Source organism: Coturnix japonica, chromosome 4 (assembly GCF_001577835.2).
Source record: "Coturnix japonica isolate 7356 chromosome 4, Coturnix japonica 2.1, whole genome shotgun sequence".
Taxonomy (NCBI): domain Eukaryota; kingdom Metazoa; phylum Chordata; class Aves; order Galliformes; family Phasianidae; genus Coturnix; species Coturnix japonica.
Window position 1 is genome coordinate 75243362 of NC_029519.1, and position 21932 is coordinate 75265293.

At 36.0% G+C, this 21932-nt stretch overlaps 1 protein-coding gene across 4 annotated transcripts in view; it reads left to right on the plus strand.

Moving 5' to 3' along the window:
- Positions 1-21932, plus strand: part of POLN (DNA polymerase nu) — a 76069-nt gene that overhangs the window by 47407 nt on the left and 6730 nt on the right. For 3 of the 4 annotated variants that reach the window (XM_015862891.2, XM_015862894.2, XM_015862892.2), the window contains 5 exons: positions 1539-1621; positions 3782-3913; positions 5518-5628; positions 10030-10108; positions 18321-18388. In XM_015862891.2, the coding sequence (XP_015718377.1) occupies positions 1539-1621; positions 3782-3913; positions 5518-5628; positions 10030-10108; positions 18321-18388 (473 nt within the window). Of the gene's footprint in view, positions 1-1538; positions 1622-3781; positions 3914-5517; positions 5629-10029; positions 10109-18320; positions 18389-21932 lie in introns of those variants that run through there. The other variant, XR_001555278.1, reaches the window with a different exon arrangement.

Consider the following 21932-nt stretch of genomic DNA (forward strand, 5'->3'; position numbering starts at 1 on the left):
CATTTTACTCATAGGACCCGTGATGACCTTTTGACCTGGCACAATATAGAAAGTAAATTATGAGAGCCTCTAAGTACAAAAATGATTGACTTACATGGGAACGATCTTCAGATTATAGACACTGTCTTTGGGATTATCCAGCTTTTCATGTTTCTCAGCTTAAAAATAAACAGAGAAAAAACCATTTTATCCTTGAAGCAAGTATAATGTTCAAAACGACTGTGAACTTTTGTAAAACCAGACTGTTTGCCCTATGCAGGACTGAAATCACTTCTGATTTTCCTATTCAAAATATATGTGTTTCAAACAGGAATCTCTTAACACTGATTGCATACAAGATCTTCTTGTTTGTCTTTCACTGTCTAATTATATGAGCACTTTTCATAGGCTAAAGCCATCGTATAAGCCAATCATGAACAAATCTGTGGTTCTGTTGATTTTCTGTGTGTTTAAGCATCATAATAATGGTAAAATACTCTAAGGATACATACAGAAATATGACATTTTTTTCTAAGCTTGTCAAGCAAAACTTTCATGATAAAGCACATCCCATAACAAAAAGCTTTAATGACAAATATACCAAACTGACTCTTAAAACATTATTGAATCATCATCATGAGAAAACGTATTCACAAGCATTTCAGATGGCAGCAAGCTTCTCTGATGGCACTCCATCTTTAAATTCCCAAAACAGTTTGTGTAGATACTTATATTCAGAGTGTGAGCCAATTAGTTAGAGGTTTTCTCCAATAAGCTTCCATTAAAACCATATAACCAATATGCTTCAGTGCTATAAATGGTCAGCAATGTCAGTGTTCTTCCTGAAGCTACGTTTAGATAAGAGAAAGCATAGATAGCACATAATTGGTGATTGCAGAGTCCTAGCTTTTAATTTACAAATTACTAAATCCATTAGCCCTTTTCTAGGAGAGTCTACATCATTGGTGTGTGAATGGGAAGCACGAAGGATAATGCTTGTTGCAAGTGAACTAGCTACAGTCTCTGCTCCTGCTGCTGTTTTATGACCTATCTCCATTTCAGCTCTGTAAAACATGTAAGAGATTTGGTGCATGCTTTTATCAGCAATTATTCTTGATAAAGGGTCAGATATTCTTACTCATGAAGAATTTATATAACATTTGTTTAATTAAGCTTGAGGTCAGAGTTTTGCTTGGTGTCTGTGTATACTTCGTGTCTTGAAGAAATGCTGATGCTGGGAAGGTTTAACTTTTCTCATGGGTCAGTACTGGTCTTCATCCCAAGGAATTAATAGTATAGCAGAAAAAAAATTCCTAATCAAGGATTTGATTAAAAAATCAAACGAAATAAAAAAAATATGAAGATTAAAGAGCTACATTTTCTGAGGTCTGTCACCACCAAAATTTGTAAACAGGTTGTGTGTTCATTGTGCATAAGATGAAAGCTCCTAAGTTCTTCTGTTCATGTCTTGTTAATACGTAGTTAAATACGTTTTCTGTGAGGATAAAAATGCAATTTGATTTTAAGTGAAAATATATTATTTTTGTTTGTTTGCTTAGGAAGGGCATCCCAAGTGAACAAGTGAAACAAACTGATAGAGAGCAAGCAAAGCGTATCGTTTACTCAGTTGTTTATGGAGCAGGTAGGTTATTATGAAATAAATTGCTGCAGTATGTCCATAACATATATGTAACTTATGCAAATATACCAAATGTCTGAAGATGAGTGAGATTTTGCCATGCTTTGATTTTCATCAAGTATTGTTAAATAATTAAAATCAGCAAATCAATATACCTGCATTGACATATGTAAAAATTACTCAGATGTCAATTTTATTTGCTGTTGATGCAAGTGATGCATTTGTCAGAATATTAAGGTTGGAAAGGACCTCTGGAGGAGATTGCTGGTATTGTGCTTACTGGAGTCAGTGGAAATCTTTCATCTGGTGATCTTTTGGTTTATGCTTTTTTAGCTGTATGTTACTCTTTGGTTTGTACTTTCAGTATCTTTCCTATAATCTTGGAAGACAGAAAACACTACAATACAGAAAGGTTTTACTATGTCTAGGAGTTAGTTCCGTAATTAGTCTACTAACTATTGAGAGAGATGGCAGAATTTCAGACTTTTTGACTAATGTGGAGCAATTATATCCATCTGTTTATGCCTCAGTCCTTCTGTAAAGCTACAGAGAAGACAATATAAACTTCTGTGAAAGAAAGAATCAATTCTCTTCAATAGTACTAGTCCAGTGTTCAAGTCTTGACTTATATGGAACACGGAGGCACGCTGAAGTGTTTAAATGAAAACTAGAGAAGCTGATTAGAAGTGTTATTTTCAGTTTTGAAATAGGATATTATAGAATGTAAAATGCCAGAATGCACAGACTATTGCTAACAGTTCCCCTGGCACAGATAACTCAAGGGGAGTGCTCAAGCCCACTCCTGGGAGTTGCTTGGCATGTCCTGCTCTCCCACACAGTGAAACATTATCTTACATGGCTGTAGATTCTTCTCTTTTTGCTTTCCAGGAACTCCGTTTGCTAGAACTTCTTACACTACCTTGTTGTTATTGTGTCTTAATTTTCCTTCTCTTGTATATAATACTTTGTTCCGTATAGCAGTAGTTCTTTAGAAGGGTAGCATGGACAAATATAGATGTTGCAGTTCTCTAAGGAAGCCTCAGCACTCTCCTAGTTATTAAAAATCCATACTTTTGTAGATAGATTTGTCATTTTATGACTAAGAAATCAAAAACAAGTTGTTTGGATGTAAAATAGATTCCCAGACCTGTAACAGCTCAGCTAGGAGTCATCTGAGATGTGATTTTCTTGTTCTAGCACCTTGTCTGGACTGGTGTTCCTGTAGCTCAGTGCGGATTCCAGCATGACAGAACAAAATGCTACATAATTCTGTATTCAGAAGTCTGAAATGCATATCAGACTGACAGGGATGGCATTTAGGTGGCTGAAATTCTCTCTCTTAAAAAATGCCGGGTAATTTTTCTTGACAATATTACCATGACAGTAACTATTCTATGCTTTTAATGCCTTGAGACTTTGCCTCTCAGCTTATGCTGTTTGCAGACGCAGTGTTGGTTTTGTGTTGCTGTGCAGACAAATATATCCATCTTTCAAACCTCATATGACTAAAGTTGATGCGTGTGTTATTTTTAATGAAACTATTTATTTTATAAATGTATTTAAACTGAAGCTCTTAGATAATATTTTTGCACTCAGAAAAACTGTCTTTGGTATAATAATATATGTTTGTAATATATATAATCATATATATTGTGCATCTATCTTTTATCCAAAATTTATTACACCTTTGCATCTCTGCTGAAACACTTTTCTGTTTTGCACTTCTTTGCTAGCCCTTTCATCTTATAGATTTCTGTAGACATTGAGGAGTCCAAGAATGTTTGAAATCTGTGGGATTCACACTCCTAACTGTATTTTTAAAACCAGGCCACATGGTCTGATTACTTCTGCTGTTAGTTTTTTTTATGACTTCTTCACCATACCCAAAGCTTTTGGATAAACTGAACTAGCCATATCTCCATTTCTTTATTACATAATTCGCAGGTTCTATATCTCCTCCTTAGAGTCTGCAGATTTCAACTTCAATTAATCATTCCAGCTCAAGGATAACATTTGCATCATTGAAATATGACTGTGCTGTATCAGATCCATCCCATTTCATAGAGATGAGCATATTTACCAGCATCACTAGTTTTGAATGTAACAGCGTTATTGTCTGTAATGGGTTTCTGATCTGTTTTGTATTTTTTCTGTGTGTACCAGGTAAAGAACGTCTTGCTGAAAGCTTAGGAATTACTCCTCTTGAAGCTAGTCACTTTATAGAGAGTTTTATGCAAAAATACAAGAAAGTACATGAATTTACAAAGAAAACCATTGGACAATGCCAAAATAAAGGTAATCCAAATCAGAAAGCTTTTTTTTTTAAATTTTTTTTTAATTGATTATTGTGTCACAATGATGAAGACAGAGATTCTGCTTAACCTAAATTTGTGTAGTTACAGGACAAGAGATTATAAATTATATCATCTCTTGGTGAGTCGGTTGGTTTTTGTTTTCTTATATTCCTACGATGAATTGGTTAAGCTTCTCTGCCTTTCCTCAGAAAGATGCTAGCAGAGTAATATTTCTGTTCTCAGGCTGAACTCTACTTAATGTCAAGCTACATCACTTCAACATATAATGTGCTCCAACACAAACCCAGGGAATATTTCACTTAATAAATATGTTACATCACTGCTGAGCCATGACAGTTCAGCCATTCAGCCAAAGAACCAGTTCACAGAAACATTTCTTAAATATGTATTTCTTCTTTGCGCTAGTTGGAGTTTCTGTTCTTGATGCTCGGGTGGTATCTGTGATGACAGATGTGTGCAGAGTGCTTCCTGAAGCCAGCAGCTGCAAATTCTTCTAGCATCAAATTTGTTGTCAGTTCTACATATTCATTTACATTTAGGGAATCCTAGGAGCACAGCAATTAGAGAAGAGAAATGTAGCTGCTTGAAATATTTTATTTTAAAATTTTACTAGAACTGTCAAGATGGATTACTTTGTAAGCCATACGGTATTGTATAGTATGCTCTGAGTACTGTCAAAATAAATAGTAATGTGTTTAGAGAGGTTATATTGCTCTTGAGATGAAATTATGGTGTGCAGTCTGACCTTCAGTGGTATCCAGTGATGGCCTGTGGGTAGTCAGGGTGATCAGAAGTGTTATAGAAACCATTTTTGTACTTTGAAGAAAAGGACATGGCTTAGTTTGGGGAGATAAGCTGCAGCAAGAATTTACAAGTGTTTTCTGGACAAGATGATCATAGGATCTCTCTTTCTCTCTCTGTTCCTCACACTTGTCCTCCAAAAAAAACCAGTGATGCTGGCAAAGTACGTCATTAGCCTAAAAATAAATGTTTAATTATTTTAATCTATTTCTTTTAAACTATTTACTCAAATAGAGTTAAGAAAGTTTGGTTGTGGAAGGGACATGAAACTTGCATTAAGAAAATGGGGATAAAAGAATTCCCCAAAAATTATTTGATAATTTTGGCAATGATTAATTAATGATTTAATTGCTGTACAAATTGATTTTTTTGCTATTCCCAAGTAAACCATTCACTGCATGGAAAGCTCTAATTATGGCTGCTAATAGATAGCTAATTCTGCTAGGTATTTATAGTTTCATCTCCCACAGAGAGTTTGCTATTCTACCAGCATATTGGCAGATAATCCTAATGAAAATACAGCTTTAATGAGCATAAGTTATTGTTGTATAACTTGTATCAGTTGTCTGAGTAAAATAATTCTGAGGCAAACAATACAATAAGCTATGAGTACTTTAAGAGGGCAAAATAGTAAATTATCTCAAGGATTGCATAATTACAAGCATAATTAATTGATTATTTTGATAATTACATTATGCTCAAATTTTATTTTATTTTATTTTATTTTTGAAGTTTAACTTTTATTTGCTCTAGAAATACTGATTTCTACTTAAATCCTGCAAGGTTATGTGGTTTCCATTATGGGACGCAAAAGACTACTTGCTAATATCAATTCACAGGATTACAAACTACGCACTCAAGCAGAGAGGCAGGCTGTCAATTTTGTTGTTCAAGGTAAAAATTCACCTATGTACCTACCTACTTACCTGCCTACCTATCTTAACTCCAACAGGCGGCATCTCTTTTGCTCAAAAAAATGAGTATTTTCATAGTCTATTAAATTACGCTACTAAGGCATGAGTTTTATTATAAGTGCAGAAATTTAAAATATTTATTCTAGATTCCTCTAGCTTTAGTTTAAGAAATATGTAGTATTACAAGAATATTATTGTATTTTGTTTTGTAACCCAACTCTTTGTAAGGAACATTTGAAAAGAAATCTCTGAAGGGTGAAAATAAGGGCATTTCTTCAGAGGAAAACATTGGAAAATTGCCATGTAAACTGGAAATGTAAAAATCAGCACAAAAATACTGAAATATTAGTAATAGATGTATTAACATATTTCTGTGTAAGTTGCTTGGACCTAAGTCTTCTATAGAATTAACCACATAAGGAACAAATAGTAACTGATCTGGCAGTCCAAAGCTGTCATCCCTCCTACCAAACCTTGGAAGCATTATTTCTTTATTTGTAAGATACAGACAGGGCTTTCATTAAGTTATATTGGACATGTACAATTTACAGGCAAGTAAAAACTGCTTTCTAAATATGGTGGTGGAGTGCTTTTTATAGAGTCATTTGAATTTTCTTTTTGAAAGGATTGTTCATTTTTTCTTTTTTCTTTTTTTTTTTCCTCTCCAAATGTTATTCATGTCAATGTTTAATTTTAAAAATGACTTAAGTAATTATGTCATGTTTGACATTCCTTATAATTAGTAACTGTATTTAGGACTTGTCTCTCCAAGAACATGTACAGATCTAGAATTCTAATATATACCCTGCTGCTTGAGTAACAGTTGTGCTCAAGCGATAGCTGTCTTGCTGTATGAGGCTTTCAAATGCAGAATTTTTGCAGGGGGTCATTAGAGTTAGGATAATATGGTCAGATTGTGGTTGGACTCAATGATCTTTAAGGTCTTTTCCAACTCTAAGAATCTGTAATTCTATGATTTTGAAATCTCCTAATAAGATCTGCAGCAAAGCTTGCATGTTTGTATGTCTGGGAATACCTACACAAGCTTCTTTAGAGCCTTGTGTTCATTTCACCTCAGTTTCATCCAGTTGAACAACAGCCCTCTCCAGCTGAAGACACAATGCTCGAGCTTATACAGTGGGTCCTGCTGAGTGTATAGGGTAACATTAATATAGCTACTTTGCCCTTTGAGCACCACTTGCTTGTGCCCATCTGTCCAAATTGCTTGGAGCTGAGGCACGGCTGAATCATAAAATAGAATCGTAGAATCATTACATTTGGAAAAGACCACTGAGGTCTTCTAGTCCAGCTGCTGGCCCTTGATCAGCATGCCTACAACCCCAACACAGGACTACTTGTGAAATTATTCTACATTAATAAGACTGATACATTTAATTGTCAGTTCAAATAATAATGGAGGACATATCTGAAAAAGAAAGTTGTAACTCTTATTCAAAACATGTAATATTGGAAGGTTGGGTGAAACAAGGATTAAAAACTTTAGCATACTCAGTATTTCTAGGTTGTTATTAGAAAATTTGCTCTAGACTCAAAGTATCTCAGCTCTGAGAAAATATTTAAATGCTATAAAATCTTTCTATACTGTACTAAAGCATTTTTATTTAGAGCACTAGACTTAATGTACTAAACTGCAAATACTGTGTTTTATGTTTATACATCTGCGATTCCCATCTACAAGAGGGCTCGTAAGGAGGATCCAGGGAACTACAGGTCTGTCAATCTGAGCTCGGTGCCAGGGAAGGTTATGGAACAGATCATCTTGAGTGAGATCACACAGCATGTGCAGGACAACCAGGGGATCAGGCCAAGACAGCATGATTTCATGAAAGGCAGATCCTGCTTGACAAACTAGATCTTCTGCAATGATCAAGTGACCCACCTGGTGGATGAAGGAAAGGCTGTTGGTGTAGTCTACCTAGACTTCATCAAAGCCTTTGGCACTGTCTCATGGTATTCTCCTAGGGAAGCTTGCGGTCTGTGGCTTGGGCAGATGCCCTCTTTTCTAGGTAAAGAACTGGCTGGAGAGCCAGGCCCAGAGAGTGGTGCTGAACAGAGTTAAAACCAGCTGGGTACTGATCACATGTGGTGCTCCTCAGAGGTCAGTATTGGGGCCTGTCAAGTTTAATATCTTTATTGATGACCTGGACAAGGGGACTGAGTGCACCCTCAGTAAGTTAGCAGATTGCATCAAGTTGGGAGGAAGTGTCATTCTTCCTGGGAGTAGGAAGACTCTACAAAGAGATTGGGACAGACTGGCTGAGGCCAGTGGGACGGAGTTCAACAAGACCAAGTGTCGGGTCCTGCATTTTGGCTGGAACAACCACGGGCAACACTACAGACTTGGGACAGAGTGGCTGGAAGACTGTGTGGGAAAAAAAGGACCTGGGGCTGTTGGTTTATACTCAGCTAAACATGGGCTAGCAGTGTGCCCAGGTGGCCAAGAAGGCCAATGGCATCCTGGCTTGTATCAAAAGTAGTGTTGGCAGCAGGAGCAGGGAAGCAGTTGTCCCCCTGTACTCAGCTCTGGTGAGGGCATACCTTAATGTGTTCAGTTTGGGGCCCCTCACAGTACAAGGAAGACATCGAAGACCTGGAGGCATGTCCAGAGAAAGACAGCGAAGCTGTGATGGGTCTGGAGCACAAGTCTTACGAGGAGCAGCTGAGGGAACTGGGATTGTTTAGTCTGGAGAAGAGGAGGCTCAGGGGAGACCCTTGCACTTTCTACAACTCCCAGAAAGGAGGTTGTGGTGAGGTGGGAGTCAGCCTCTTCTCCTGTGTAACTAGTGATAGGACCAGAGGGAGAGGCCTTAGGTTGCTCCAAGGGAGGTTCAGATTGGATATTAGAAAAAAAAATTTCTCCAAAGGAGTGGTGAGACACTGAATAGGTTGCCCAGGGAGGCAGTTGAGTCACCGTCCCTGGAAGCATTCAAGAGATGTTGAGATGTGCTACTAATGGGTGTGGTTTAGAAGGCAAATCTTAGTGGTAGGTGAATGGTTGGACTAGATGATCATAGAGGTCTTTTCCAACAGTAATGATTCTATGATTCTGTGACAGTAGTCTGATAACATAGGCAGTTTGCATTTTGAAAATGGTAGCAGAAGCAGATATTAGATGATTTCTTCTGTTGCACTGCAATATTAAGAGGAATGTGCAGAGTTCCAGCTTTAACTTGCTACAACTGTACTTTACACATATGTATTGTGAGGAAGAAAATAGTTATATAAATTTTTTCTCATGATCTGACTGACTACTTAACTCTTGGTGAAACATTTTTTCTTAGTTTCTATATCAGTGTGTCCTGTGTTGTATTTAATCAATGTAAGGCAACATTTGAACAGAAAAACAAGAGTATTTGGGACTAAATTTTCCATTAGGCGTAAACATCTCAAAAACCAGCTGAGAATCTGCACTTCATAGAGTTAATGAATAAAAGGGAGTCTCAGCACGAGATTCAGAGGGAGGCAGTTTGTTACAGAAAACCAGGAAGAGGTATTAAGTCTTTTCCCTGTTGGGTTATTGAGACATAATAATCTCCTCAATCTCTTAGATATTCTTTTCCCTCCCAGGAGAGTACCCTTGCTATTTGCCTAACTGGATAATCTTTATCTCTTGATGTTGGACTATTTGAAAGAAAGAATTCAAGATTCACTGATTTAGAGGGTTCAAAAATGAAAATGGGTATGGTTTGGTACTTTTAAGATATCTGTTGCAGCAAGAATTATGGCTCCTGGTCCTTAGTTAAAGGATTATTTCTGTACTTTTTCTGATAAATCTCTCTATAAAAATGCACTAAATCCTGTTGTGTGGTTCAGAACAGGCTGTTTCACCAGACTGCAAGGCTGAAGAATCTCTCTGTCTTTTTATCATTAGAAATGCCTTATCCATTACACAACATGACACTCTTTCTGCAACACTGCTCTACAACATAGTGTAACTGCCCTATAATGTAATGAATATGCATCACATACCCACTGAGTTAAGAAAAATCATGAATTAAATTACCAAGTGAATTAAATTACCAAGTGAAAATATACTAATTCATAGGTAAATTTTAATTCCAGTTTGAATTTAGATCATTTCAGATAGATAGTATGGTTAGGTTGAAGTTGGACTCGCTGATCTTTAAGGTCTTCTCCAACCTGAGCATTTCATTGATTCTATATAATTTCTGTTTTCTATTTCTAATTAACATGTAGTCGTTTGTAATTTATTAATCTGTTTCACATATTACATCAATGGAATCTGCTACTTTTGCAAATTCTTATAATTCACAATCTTCAGATGTTTTTCATTCCTATGCCATAAAACAGCTTTCCTTTTACATGCTTTAAACTGAAAGCAGTTCACTTTCTTTCATAGGATCTGCAGCTGATCTTTGCAAATTGGCTATGGTTGAGATTTTTACCTCTGTTGTCGTTTCTCCGACTTTAACAGCCAGGTTAGTAATGAATGACTGCAAAAGTGTTTAATTTTAAAACAAAAATAGTTGAATGGGTCTCCAGCATTTTAAGCAGCTGTAGAAATATTGCGTATGCTTCTGTGTCTTTTAACAAGACTTGTGGGATGCTTTTTTACGTCCAGAAGTTGTGCTTAAACTGTTGGATCTGTAAAGCTATCCCAAGGCAATGCAGTGCCCAGGGCCTGTTTAAGCTCAGTCAGATCTAGTTCAGTGGTAGTTCCATGTCTTTGAAATCAAGCCCACTTGATCATATCCTTCCTGTATTTTGAGTATATTGTACAATGGCAATTGAACATCGAATGGGCTGGGAAAAAACAGGAATCAGGAAATCAGTGCTCAAACAAAATAAATGAACAGTTTTTAATCCTTGTACAGATGGCTTTCTTTTGCTAAAAACAAAACAAAAAACACAAAGGAAAGAAATAAGTGGCCGAATACTACAAATCTGAAATGGGAGATTGTTCTTTGGTGGACAGGCATCCAGGTAATATTGTATGAAGAGGCCAGAATCAAATGGCTAAGGACGTAATGGACATGGGGAAGTACTGCAGTTTTACAAGTTTTCCCTGTGATGTGAAATCATAGGAGAAGTGCTAGACCAGGAGAACTGCTGCCTATGCTTCTCATTCCTACCATACATACCGCAGCTGGGAAGACTGCAAGGTCAATTAAAAGAGACAGACTGTTTTAAACTGGAATTTTGAACTCCTGCCAGCCATTAACAACTGAATGGCTTTGCTAAAGGAGAGCCTTTTAATATTTGCAAATGGCTTCTTGCTGTAATATTTATTAGATACTTAGAAGCCAGGCTTGTCAGAAAACCACAGTCAAAGCCTTTGTAAATTCTGTGAACACTCACCTGGTTAAAAGGTGGCCCAGGCATTTGAAAGCATCACTATGGTCTTGTCAACAGATTAGTGTACTGGAACCTGATATTTTGTGTTTCCACTCAGTCACTTGTCTGCCAAGTGACATTCAGCTATTATTTATTCAGTGGGCTGTTTCTTAATTTGCTTTTCAGTAAAGTCAGGATAATGATCCTAACGTTCTTTGTAATGCTCTTTGAAAAATATTGTTGAAGGGAAGTGGTGCTGTTATTGTAACAATAGGAATGCACAGGAGCTCTTCCAAAATGAGAAATATAATCAGCCTCCTATTATCAACACATCGAATCGTGCTAGAAAAAAATACACTACTATCTTTTCTTTTGTCTCTACCCCCTTGCAAGGTTTTTTCCCCTCCATTAGAATTTCTAATTTTAGAATCAAGTTTTCACTTTGAACAACATATCAAAGAGAAATATCATTTACATATGCTTTAGAAGAAATTATGGCCCCCTTATTTACACTGTGATACAGTATATCCTATAAGGCATAGCCAAGAAGTGGCTAATACCTGACTTTTTATCTTCTTGGATAAAATCTCTATCTTGGAGATTTAAAAAAAATAGAATAAAATTGCATTTTAGACAAGGTCTTACAGTGTTTGATGTTAATTTGCAGTTAGGTTTATGTTCTTAATCATCAACAGAACTGCATTCACATATGTGTTAATTGTGTGAGAGCAAATTCAGATCCAGGAGTACATAGCTTCATTTCCTATGACTTGTAATCATGGCATTTTTCAGTCACTCTTTGTCCACATAACGTGGTGTTGGGAGGTCAGTGAAAGGTAACCAATTCCATTTTCAAAAAGCTGAATCAGCGAGGTCCTTGTGAAGGAGCAGTACGTTCCTCTGTGGCTGATCAGTGACAGTCTCATTTTTCACTTTGCATTGGACATCTTTTAATTCAAATGCCAGGTCAGCAACTCATGCTGTTGTCAATAAAAAAATCAATCCGTTACCCGGGAATAATTGTACAGAAATGAATAAAAGAAGTACTGCATTCAATATGTAATCTGTATGGTAAAAGCTGATACTACTATCGGTTAGCTACTGCCATTGGTGTTAATGTGTTCATTCTGTGTGGCACAGATGAACAATCAAAATAATTTCTTCAAAATTCTCCCATATTATCTACATCTTTGTTGGGATGCTGTTCTGCTGCTCGTGGCCAAGTTGCTTACTGAAAATATGCTACTGACATCAATTATTCAAGTGCTGGCTTTAACCTGCCTGATGCAATTCACAGAACCTCCACAGAATGTCTCCTGCAGGCAGATGATAACAAAGAAACTTCTGAAGTCAGATCGAGGCGTATATTAGCAGCTGAAAGAAAGATCTGTGGAATTTATGAGAGTAGAAAAATACGTGTTGAACTTGGATTGACAATTGTAGTTATTTAAAATGTCATTACAGTGACGTATGCCTGGGAATGTGGTATGGAGGAAGGATGTTGGAGGAAGGAACTGCAGGAAGAATGGGTTGCCTGTACCAATTTCGGTAGAAATTGTCACTGTATAAGCTGAAAATTGACTGATGCTACCCAAAGTCTGTGTGGCACTGTATGAACTGCTCGGAAAGCTTTTAGTCATTAAAGATGGTAACATCCTAACAACATGCAAAGTAAACTTAACACTTCCAAAGAACTATTGAGTAATATTGCTTGAATCCGGCAATTGTGCTTTCTTATCAGTTTATCATTCCTATAGCACTAAATCTGGTGCCTCAAACACACAGCTTTACTTCTCAGTGTGTCCAGAGTTTGGCTAAATTAACAGATCCAGTTACAGGCCAGATACAAATGAATGATGTGAAATTTGTATTCATACAAATGAGCCACATAAATAATAGGAAAAGACACAAACCTATTTTCTTGAACCCACCTACTCTTCTTTAGGAGCGGATGTTGGAGCCTTTCTAAGCCTTCCTTAATAAGAACAAAAACACTTTAATCAACGCAATGATTTTTTTTTTGAGTTGATGAAATAAAAATGCATCTTGCTTCCATGCATATCACTGAATTAGTAAGAGAGAACCATTACTGTCCCAGGAACAAGCACTGTGTTATGTGACCTGGAATTTTTTCTGATACAAATCATGTGGTAAAACTCAAATAGCTCATTTCCTAGAATTGATTTTAATTTAGTTACAGAGAAGAAATAAGAACCATATTATGAGGTGTACAGGGATTCCAGCACTAGTACTTTATTAACCGGTTATTCTTTCTCAGATTCATACAAAAGGACATAGTAATAAAAGGGTCTCTTGACTTATATCATAGTTTCAGTATTCATCCTATGAGCTACTTGATGCTGCTGCTGTGTAGGATGGTTTTCTTAACTCTGAGTATAAATTTGTTGTCCCTGCATGTAGTTTTTAAGGAATTTAAGAACTGATTTTACCCATTTTTCTTCTCTAGGAGTTATCCATTATTTTCAACTAAACACTTACTGGTCTTGTTCTCTGCCTCATTATTACCTGTATATGGTCTGCTCTGAATATTAATTATTGTAAGAGTATGATCCTTAACCTAGTACTGAAGAAACAGAATCACAGGGAAAATATAGGAGATCATAGTTGAGGAGAATGAGACTTTTGTTTCTCAGACATATGCTTTTGTTTCAGTAGCTGAAGGAAACATCCTAGATCACGTGGCTGATGTAGAAATTATTGGGAAATTATAGCTGCTGTCCCCATCCAGTATGTAGTTCTTTGCTTCCCAAATGGACTAATAATTGCAATTATAGTTGTGCTGTGACCTAGCAAAAACGTTGCTTTCCTCGGTGTTTCACAGCAGTATTTTGCATGTATGCACAAGATGGTGAGCTGTTACCTGAACGCTTTATGCAGAGTGAGCCAGGAAAAGTCAAAATGATTTATTCTTTATAGTAAAAGCTAAATGTATTTCATATGCTTAAATATCATGGGCAAAAAGGACATTCAAGATGTAGCAGGCACTTAAATGTACCTTTTTTGTGGGTCATTCAATGCAAATATATACTTCTAGTTGATAAAAACCTTTTGTAGGTCACCTTTTAGACTGGTATGTTTTAAAACACTTGGGAACACGTGAGAATTCTGTTCTCTTAATTAACCATCTGTTCAGCTTCCTGCTCTTCTTGATGTAACTGCTGAGAAATTTCACAAGTTAGCTGAATTTTTATAGTTAAAATGTTAGAATGTCAACATGTCTTGGTCTTCAGTAGGAAGAAGAAAGAGAAACATAAAGTTACTTCAAGTAACAGCTATGCAGGCATGATATATTTTGAGCTATATCTTCTATATTACTGCAGTAGAAATCCTCATAGATACAGTTTCGTGAGAAACTTGAAAAGTCTACAAAATGTTACAAAATTATCTGAACTTGTTTCTTATTTACATGAAAATTAAATAGGAATTCTTTCCAGTTAAGCCCATGTGCATTTGTGGAGAAACTGTGCAGCTATTAAATGGTGAGTACTATTTGTAGTATATGAAAAAATAAATAAATATTTAGAGCAGAGAACACAGGGATTGTAAGAAGAGTTGAATCCAGCATTCATCTGATCCATTATCACCGAGTGTGGCCAGTAGCAGATGCTTCAGAAGGAAGGTGCGAGCTTTGTTACTAGGAATAGCCTATCTGCAAATTCTCATCTTTCTGTGGTTGTGGGGATATTTGCAGTCTGAATTAAAAGATTTAAAAGTGTTCGCCCAAAGTCATTGGATTTCATCAATTCTAAGTGTTCTTGAAAACATGGAAATGTTTACTACATAAGCAGTCTTCTTATTGTTTCTTTATAGCCTTCTCATCATTTTTTTCTAACTACTTCACATTTCTTGTGCTCTTTTTAATTACTTTGTAGTTAAACAAGACTTTTAACCATGTCCTAACGGCAATTTTATAGCCTTCCATTATGCAGTTAAGAACTTAAAATTCAAAAGGAAAAAAGTGGAATTTTATGAGTTGAATGATTATTTTATTTATTAAAAAGGACAGGATGACAGACAGAAGTGGTAATCTATGGAAAATAGAATCTGGTACTGTTGTTTCAGAAGATGGTATGAAGTTCAGTGTTCAGGGAAGTAGTGTTTTGTAAGAGAGCTCTGAGGCTAGGAAAGGGCTGATTCTTTAAGTATTTCTAAAGGTATGTTGTGCTGCTAAGTGATCATTAATGCCATTTCTGAAGTAGGGTGTTTTTACTTCAAACATTTAACTTTTTGCATTTTTATTCTACCTATGTAAAATCTTAATTATTAACATTATATTGTGTTCTTAAGTAAAGCTTTATGGAAATGTATAAAAATTTAGCTGGATTTTTGCTGAGACAAAAAGCTATGATAAATTTCAAATTCTCTTTTTTGTCCCTTCTCCAAAGGGAATTCTTCGGTTTTAGGAAATCTGCTCTTCAGTTACAATGGGGGGGACCCCCTATTTCCCTATTTACATTCCAATAGAGATGTAACCTGACTGTGTTGGGTTTTAAGTGGCCTGGAAACGGCTTGTGATGGGGCAAGATTGCCTGCTTCCAAGTTATGGAGTATATTAACCTACCGCTAATCTGTAGGAATTTGTTGGTTCATTATTTTTTTGTATTATCTATCTTCATTTAGACCAGTCTGGAAGGCTGGACAATATTATGTTTTGAATTTGTTGTTGACAGCAGAATTATCCTCATAATACAAAAACGTATAATAAAATTGTACAGAGGGCTATTCTCCCTGTCTGATTTTAGGTAAAGCATGGTAGCCCTGCGGAGTCTTAAGAACTGGCGTTTTCCAGATGTCAGAACAAGTGAGAGCCTACCTTAGTCCTTTGACCATAGAATGAGCTTTAATTTATTTACTTTGAACATATACTGACCTGAAACAGAGCATCTAGTTCTTAGAAAATAGCTTCCAGGAAAGACTTCTAGGAAAATCATGTCTCTTTTTCTACTGCTGGCATCTTCTACAGGATATTCCTATGGTAGCATTTGCAGCATGTCACAGCACAGAAGTCTTGTTTGTTTCCTTTAATGGCGAAGAAATACCATTGCTCACAGGTGATATAAGAGCTGTTCTGCTGAGCAGTACAGTTCAGTAGCATCCTCATTTCTAGGCAACAGATTTTGGGTAGTCCTGGATAAACGTGCCTCTTTAGAGATCCGGATATGGAATATATTGCCTTAAAGTAACTAACAAAATCTTCATCTGTTCTTATATTAGAAAAAAACCTGGCATGGTGTTTTAAAAAGTTAAACAATGAGGAGGCCTCATCAGTAGAAGGTCATGGAAAAAATCTCTTGATCATTCAGTTTGTTTTGTCATACATCAGATCAATTATATGATTATCATATAGTAATGATAATGAGGTGGATCCTCTAAAGATCCAGGTTTAGTGTTATCCAGTTTACTTCATGTTTTAGCAAGTGATAATGGGAGAGCTTACTATTTCAATATTACTTCAAAGTGGTGATTGGTTTTTTAAGCTATTGAACAGGAGTGTAGGTTTTTCCAACAGTTTTTACTTAAGGTGCAGGAAAGATCTCTGTATGCATTAAAATGGTCAAAGCTGTGAATTTTGAATGGAAAAGTTACTATGATTTTTCATTTATCCATGCTGAAGTCAAATAGGATAATGTCACTGCTTTAAGAAACCCCAAATCAGTTTCAGCTCTAGCATGGAGATGAGGTGATCTATTGATCCAGTGCTGCGTGTTTTTCAAAACCTGCTTCTTCCTCCATTTCTAAAATCTGACAAATCCATGATAAAATATTTGATCTGTACTGTAAATTCTTCAAAGAAAGGACAGTTCCTATATAAAATTGGCTCTAATTCTGAAGCCATCATTCACTGCTCTGCTACAAATAATAACCAATCCCATTTTTATTTCACCAGCTTCATCAATGCATTTATTTTCCCGTATTCCATTGATTCAGAGTGTATTAAGAGGCTTTAACATACACAGTTCTGTCTGATTTATACCTTTTTACATGTCACTCCAATGACTAAGAAGAATCTCTTGCTTTAATTAATTTACTTACACTGGAAATTATAGCTTTTCATGTAAATTCTGTTCTCTTGCTATGAATGATCCTGGTCTTCTCATCTGTTTCTTATTGTATCCTGTGTCCCAGTTTCCTATTAGAAATATGTTAATCTGTTTCACTCTGCTTTTGACTGTGGTGTAAGTGACTAATAATTGAAGACCTATTATTAGAGCTCACCACACTGTTACTCAATGTCACATTGTAATTTAAGGCAGTGTGAAACTATCTTAGGATATTTTCCTAAAAGCTGTGAAAGTTATAAGTTATAACCATATCAATGGTTCAGCCATTTCTAAAGAATGAATAACTGCTAGGTATTAAAAAGTCTGTAGCAAGCATTTAATTTAAATGTTATATATGAAATGCAAGGAAATTCAAAAATAGATGTTACAGCTTCAAGACTTAGACTGCCAGCTACAAGTATTAAAGAAGAAATGGAATAAACCTAGTAGGAATGCAGTTTAATCCGATGTGCAATATTTATCCCTTCTAGGTGAGAACTGCACTCAAAGATTTCATATGCTAGACTATATCTGTTCTTCCTCAGATGTGATCCAGTCAAACACCTTTATTTTTTCCACTGTGATCTTATTTTTGCATGCAGACCAATAATTTAGGATGCTTATCTCTGTAAGTGCTGAACAATTAAGACACAGTCCATATGCAGGAGGCCTATTGAAATACATCCATGGTGCATGTTGTTGCATGAGTTTTAAGATGCTGCTACTTTCAGCTGCACATTCTGTTCTTAAGGAGACAACTGTCCTAATGACAGAGGCAACAAACAGGTTGAGTATCTGTGCCTACATTTTTGTTCTTCAACCCACAGAATGAGGAGCCTTAATTTGCTTTCAAGTAAAAAGGGTATTTCCTGAGAAAGACTCCACTCACCAGCCAGTCCTAGACTAGGAGTTACTATTGCATGCCCATGAGCCAAGTTCTTGCTATTGACCTAATTTGGATTACTACAACAGCATATTTTCAGCCACATTTATTTCATCTTAATTTATAATAATAATTTATAACAGTTTTAAGTAGTACCGTGTCACATCATCAAATCCCTGACAGGCATTTACAAGTTAGCAAGCAGTTTTGATTTCAGACCATAGCCTTTATGCTTACAGAGTAGGTCAAACAACAATCCTTTTAACTCCATTAATGAAGTCTTTCATTTTCTTAGGATATTTATTTTCCCTTTAGTGTGTGCAGGGTTTACATGAAGATTACTTGATATGAATGGAAAGCATTGTTAGAAATTTTGTGCATGTTTTATCTGAAGTCTCTGAATTTTTTCAGGTTAATTGCTCAGATTCATGACGAGTTGTTGTTTGAAGTAGAAGATTCCCAAATCCAGGAATTTTCAGGTAAATACAATCTCTTTCTTTCTCCCTGCCCATTTCCAAATAACCTGTCATTTTATTTATTTATTTTAAATAGCACAGAATACTATAGCTCACTTAAAAGGATCATCTAGTCCACATGCCCATATGATAAAGAAGTAATGTAACAGGACGTACACTGATTCTCATGATTAAGAAAATAAATACTATGCAGATTTTTCTGAATGTTTTCCCTCACTGGTTCTTATGTCAATAAAATGCAATATACTCTTTATCTAGAGTTTGTTAAATTTGTACTTAGTTTCCTTACCATGATTTGCTCCGTACAAGAATCCCACAAAGAATAAGTCTTTAAGGGCTGTAGAAGAAAATAAACTGTCTTAAGAAAGTTAAGAAAGTAACTTCCTAAATACACATGGTTGGGGGTCAGTTACATAAAGAAGTGTGTAATTCTTCATATAGGAATGCAAGGTACTGTAATTTTAAGTTAATTTACTGGTTTGTTTGGTTTTGTTTGTTTGTTTGTTTGTATTAAGAGAACTTTTTATGATGGAACTTTCAAGATTGATTGTTAGCAAAAGTTCCTGCCTACGCTTTTATCTTCTCATCCAGCTTACTTACAGATGTTATTTCCTAAGCTAGAGTTTGTCCCCACAACAGGTAAAAATTTAGCTAGCAAATGACAGCAAAGACAAGGCTGTCAGGTCTTTTCTCCAGTAAGTACTGGAGACACTACAGCCAGTGCTTTATGTTAACTCTCAGACTTAGGACTAGTCCGAAGTTGAATAATGACTTTGACTAAAACAAGTACTGTAAGATCACAAATATTTAAGACTAACTGGTTCAAGAAATATATTGTGTTATAACCAAATAGGCAGACAAAGGGTGTGTCTGAATTAAGGTTTAACTTCCAGTCAGGAGTAGGAGTATGAAGCAGATCTCCCTGTTGTCCCTAGTCCATGACGTGAACAGTTTTGGTTTATTTGCAGTCTGAGAGCAGTTGACCTGGATTCCTATTAGATGAAACTAAATAGGAAGACTCTTTTTTCCCAAACTTTTCCAATTAGTTCAGGAGTTGTTAACTGAGGTAACAAACTGGGTATGCAAGTTTTAAAGAGAAGGAGTGCCAAAAGGATATGGGCTTCTAAATCACTTCAGTGCTTTGAAAGCCCAGATATGAATTTCATCCCATTACCCCAAGTTCTTTATCTCTCCTCCTTGTCTTCTTATTTTTATTTATGGATATTCTTTAGCTGTTGGCTTCATCTTTCCTTATCTAAAGAGTATTTTTGTCCATTCAGAAACCTTAAATTATAGAATCTGCTGACTTGCAGAACCCAGCCTGAGCCTTAATGACCCAGAGAGAAATCTCAGTTGTACAATCACTAAGCTCAGTAAAGCTGAAGAGCAGAGTGTGATGGCTTTAACTGAGTACAACTCAGTGCTGTATTATTCACCTGCATTCACTGTGATCCAAGAAAACACTGGCCTAGTATTCAGAATATTTACATTCTGATTCCAGTCATGATTTTTATCTACTTTTTAAGGAAAGCAACAGCAAACATATGTCTCGGTTTTCTTATTTGCAGAATGGATATGAAATCTTATGATACTTCTAAGATCCATAAATTAAGATCATAAAGGCAAATCATATTATTTCAGTTAAATGGTAATGCAGAACATAAGCATTTACAGCAGCATTTCCCATATGGAAGTGTCTTTTGTACTGCTTTACAACAAGAATGTGTCTATTTGCTTCTTCTCAGACTCTCCTGAGTAGGAGCTGAGAGTTGCCACATTTTTTTATTTGCAAAAACAATAGCTTAATTTTTATATATATATATATATAAAACATCTGTCAGCAGAAAATTGTGCTTCTTTGAATTTCCGCGAAGTTTCCTTTTATTCTGCTACCAAATTAATGAGTGTTGAGGCAGCTGTGTAAAAATGTGTGCACCTTCAAAAGGTGATTCAAGTAACAGAACAGAAGAATGAACTCGTCATTGCCGGGTGGTGGCATTTTGTGTTCTCTGAGCTGCCGCCCTCTAACTGGAGAACACGGATACTTAAAACAGAGATGCCTCCAGATAGTCTTTAATTTGTAAAAATCCTTATTCCTCAGATCATGTGTCTGATCAGCTTTGGCTTGTTGCTGAAGTCATAATTTCATAGGTGAATGAGCTTGAAAAATGTCTTCACTTTGATGGGACAAGCAAGCTTTTGTTCCACACCAATGCCTTTTCTTTGCTCCTATTCACAACTCTTTGAATAAGCACATTTATTCCAACCAGTATCAAGAAAATCTAATATGGGTTACAATTTCAGCTCATCTGTGATGCCTTTACTTTGCTGTCATCAATTCTGGGGAACTAAAGATGAAATATGTGTTTTTTTTAACGTGGCATGCAAAACATTCCAGAATGAGCATAATCAACAAATCTCATAATTGCTGACTGTGAATTTTGAGAGGGAAGTTGCAAAGGCTGGGAGAACAGCGCTTAACAGATGCCACTGCAGTAGATGGTTGACTGCAAAGGAACATTTCAAAATTAATTATTAATGTGCCCTAGATATACCAGAGGTGCACGACAGAACATAAATAACCATTCTCCCAAAAGCTTCCAGTCTAAATTTTAGAAAAGAAACAAACAAACAGACAAAAAAAAAAACCCCAAACCACCACCACCAACCACAATAAAATGATAGAGACATAGAGACAGATCTATTTAAACATTGTGTTGTTATTCTCTAACATATATGAGATAAAGAATATATTTATTATATTATATGAGATAAAGAATATATTTATTCTTTATTCATATCCTATGCCTGGACTGTTTATTTTGAGCACTTAGAGAGGAGAGTTTTTCAGATCAGAGAGAGGGAGAATCAGACATTATATACATAGAACGAAAGGGGACCTCTCATGCAATTATATACCACCATGCCATATGGTCTCTTTTATAAATGATCATCTCCATATGAAAAATTACTCCCACTGGGAGACTCTTCTAGATTTTGGAAAGGGAAATTTTAATTTCCAGCCTAATGTATTCAGCCAGTTTACCTACTTATTTTCCTGCAAAATCTGTCAATTAATTTAAATGCTTCCTTCTTCACAGACTACTGAACAGGAATGGTAATCCACTTGCTTTTTCTTGATGTTTGTTATCATTTTGTGTGTATACATGTATATATGCATATATATATAATTTAAAGCCTGTTATAAAGTAAATGTTGGCAAATCTTTTGGAAACTTCCAAAGTTGTGATTTCAAAAGGCTGAAATGCAGGCAAAACCTCCTCGGATTATTCAAAGTGAATGGTTTTACCATGCCACCCTCTAAACTCTGGGAAGAACCAGAGAAGTCAGTTTGACCTGGGAAATAAAATAGGGAGTCAAACTGACACAGAATAAAAACAAAGAAGAAAATGGAGTGAACCCATGGAGAGGTTTTTAATGGGCTGTCGAGGAGAATGAGGAACCATTAGGTTCACTCATGTTGATGTGGTCACTTCTGTGCTTCTTAAAATTAAAAGCAGTTAAGGATACAGCAGAATTCTGATCA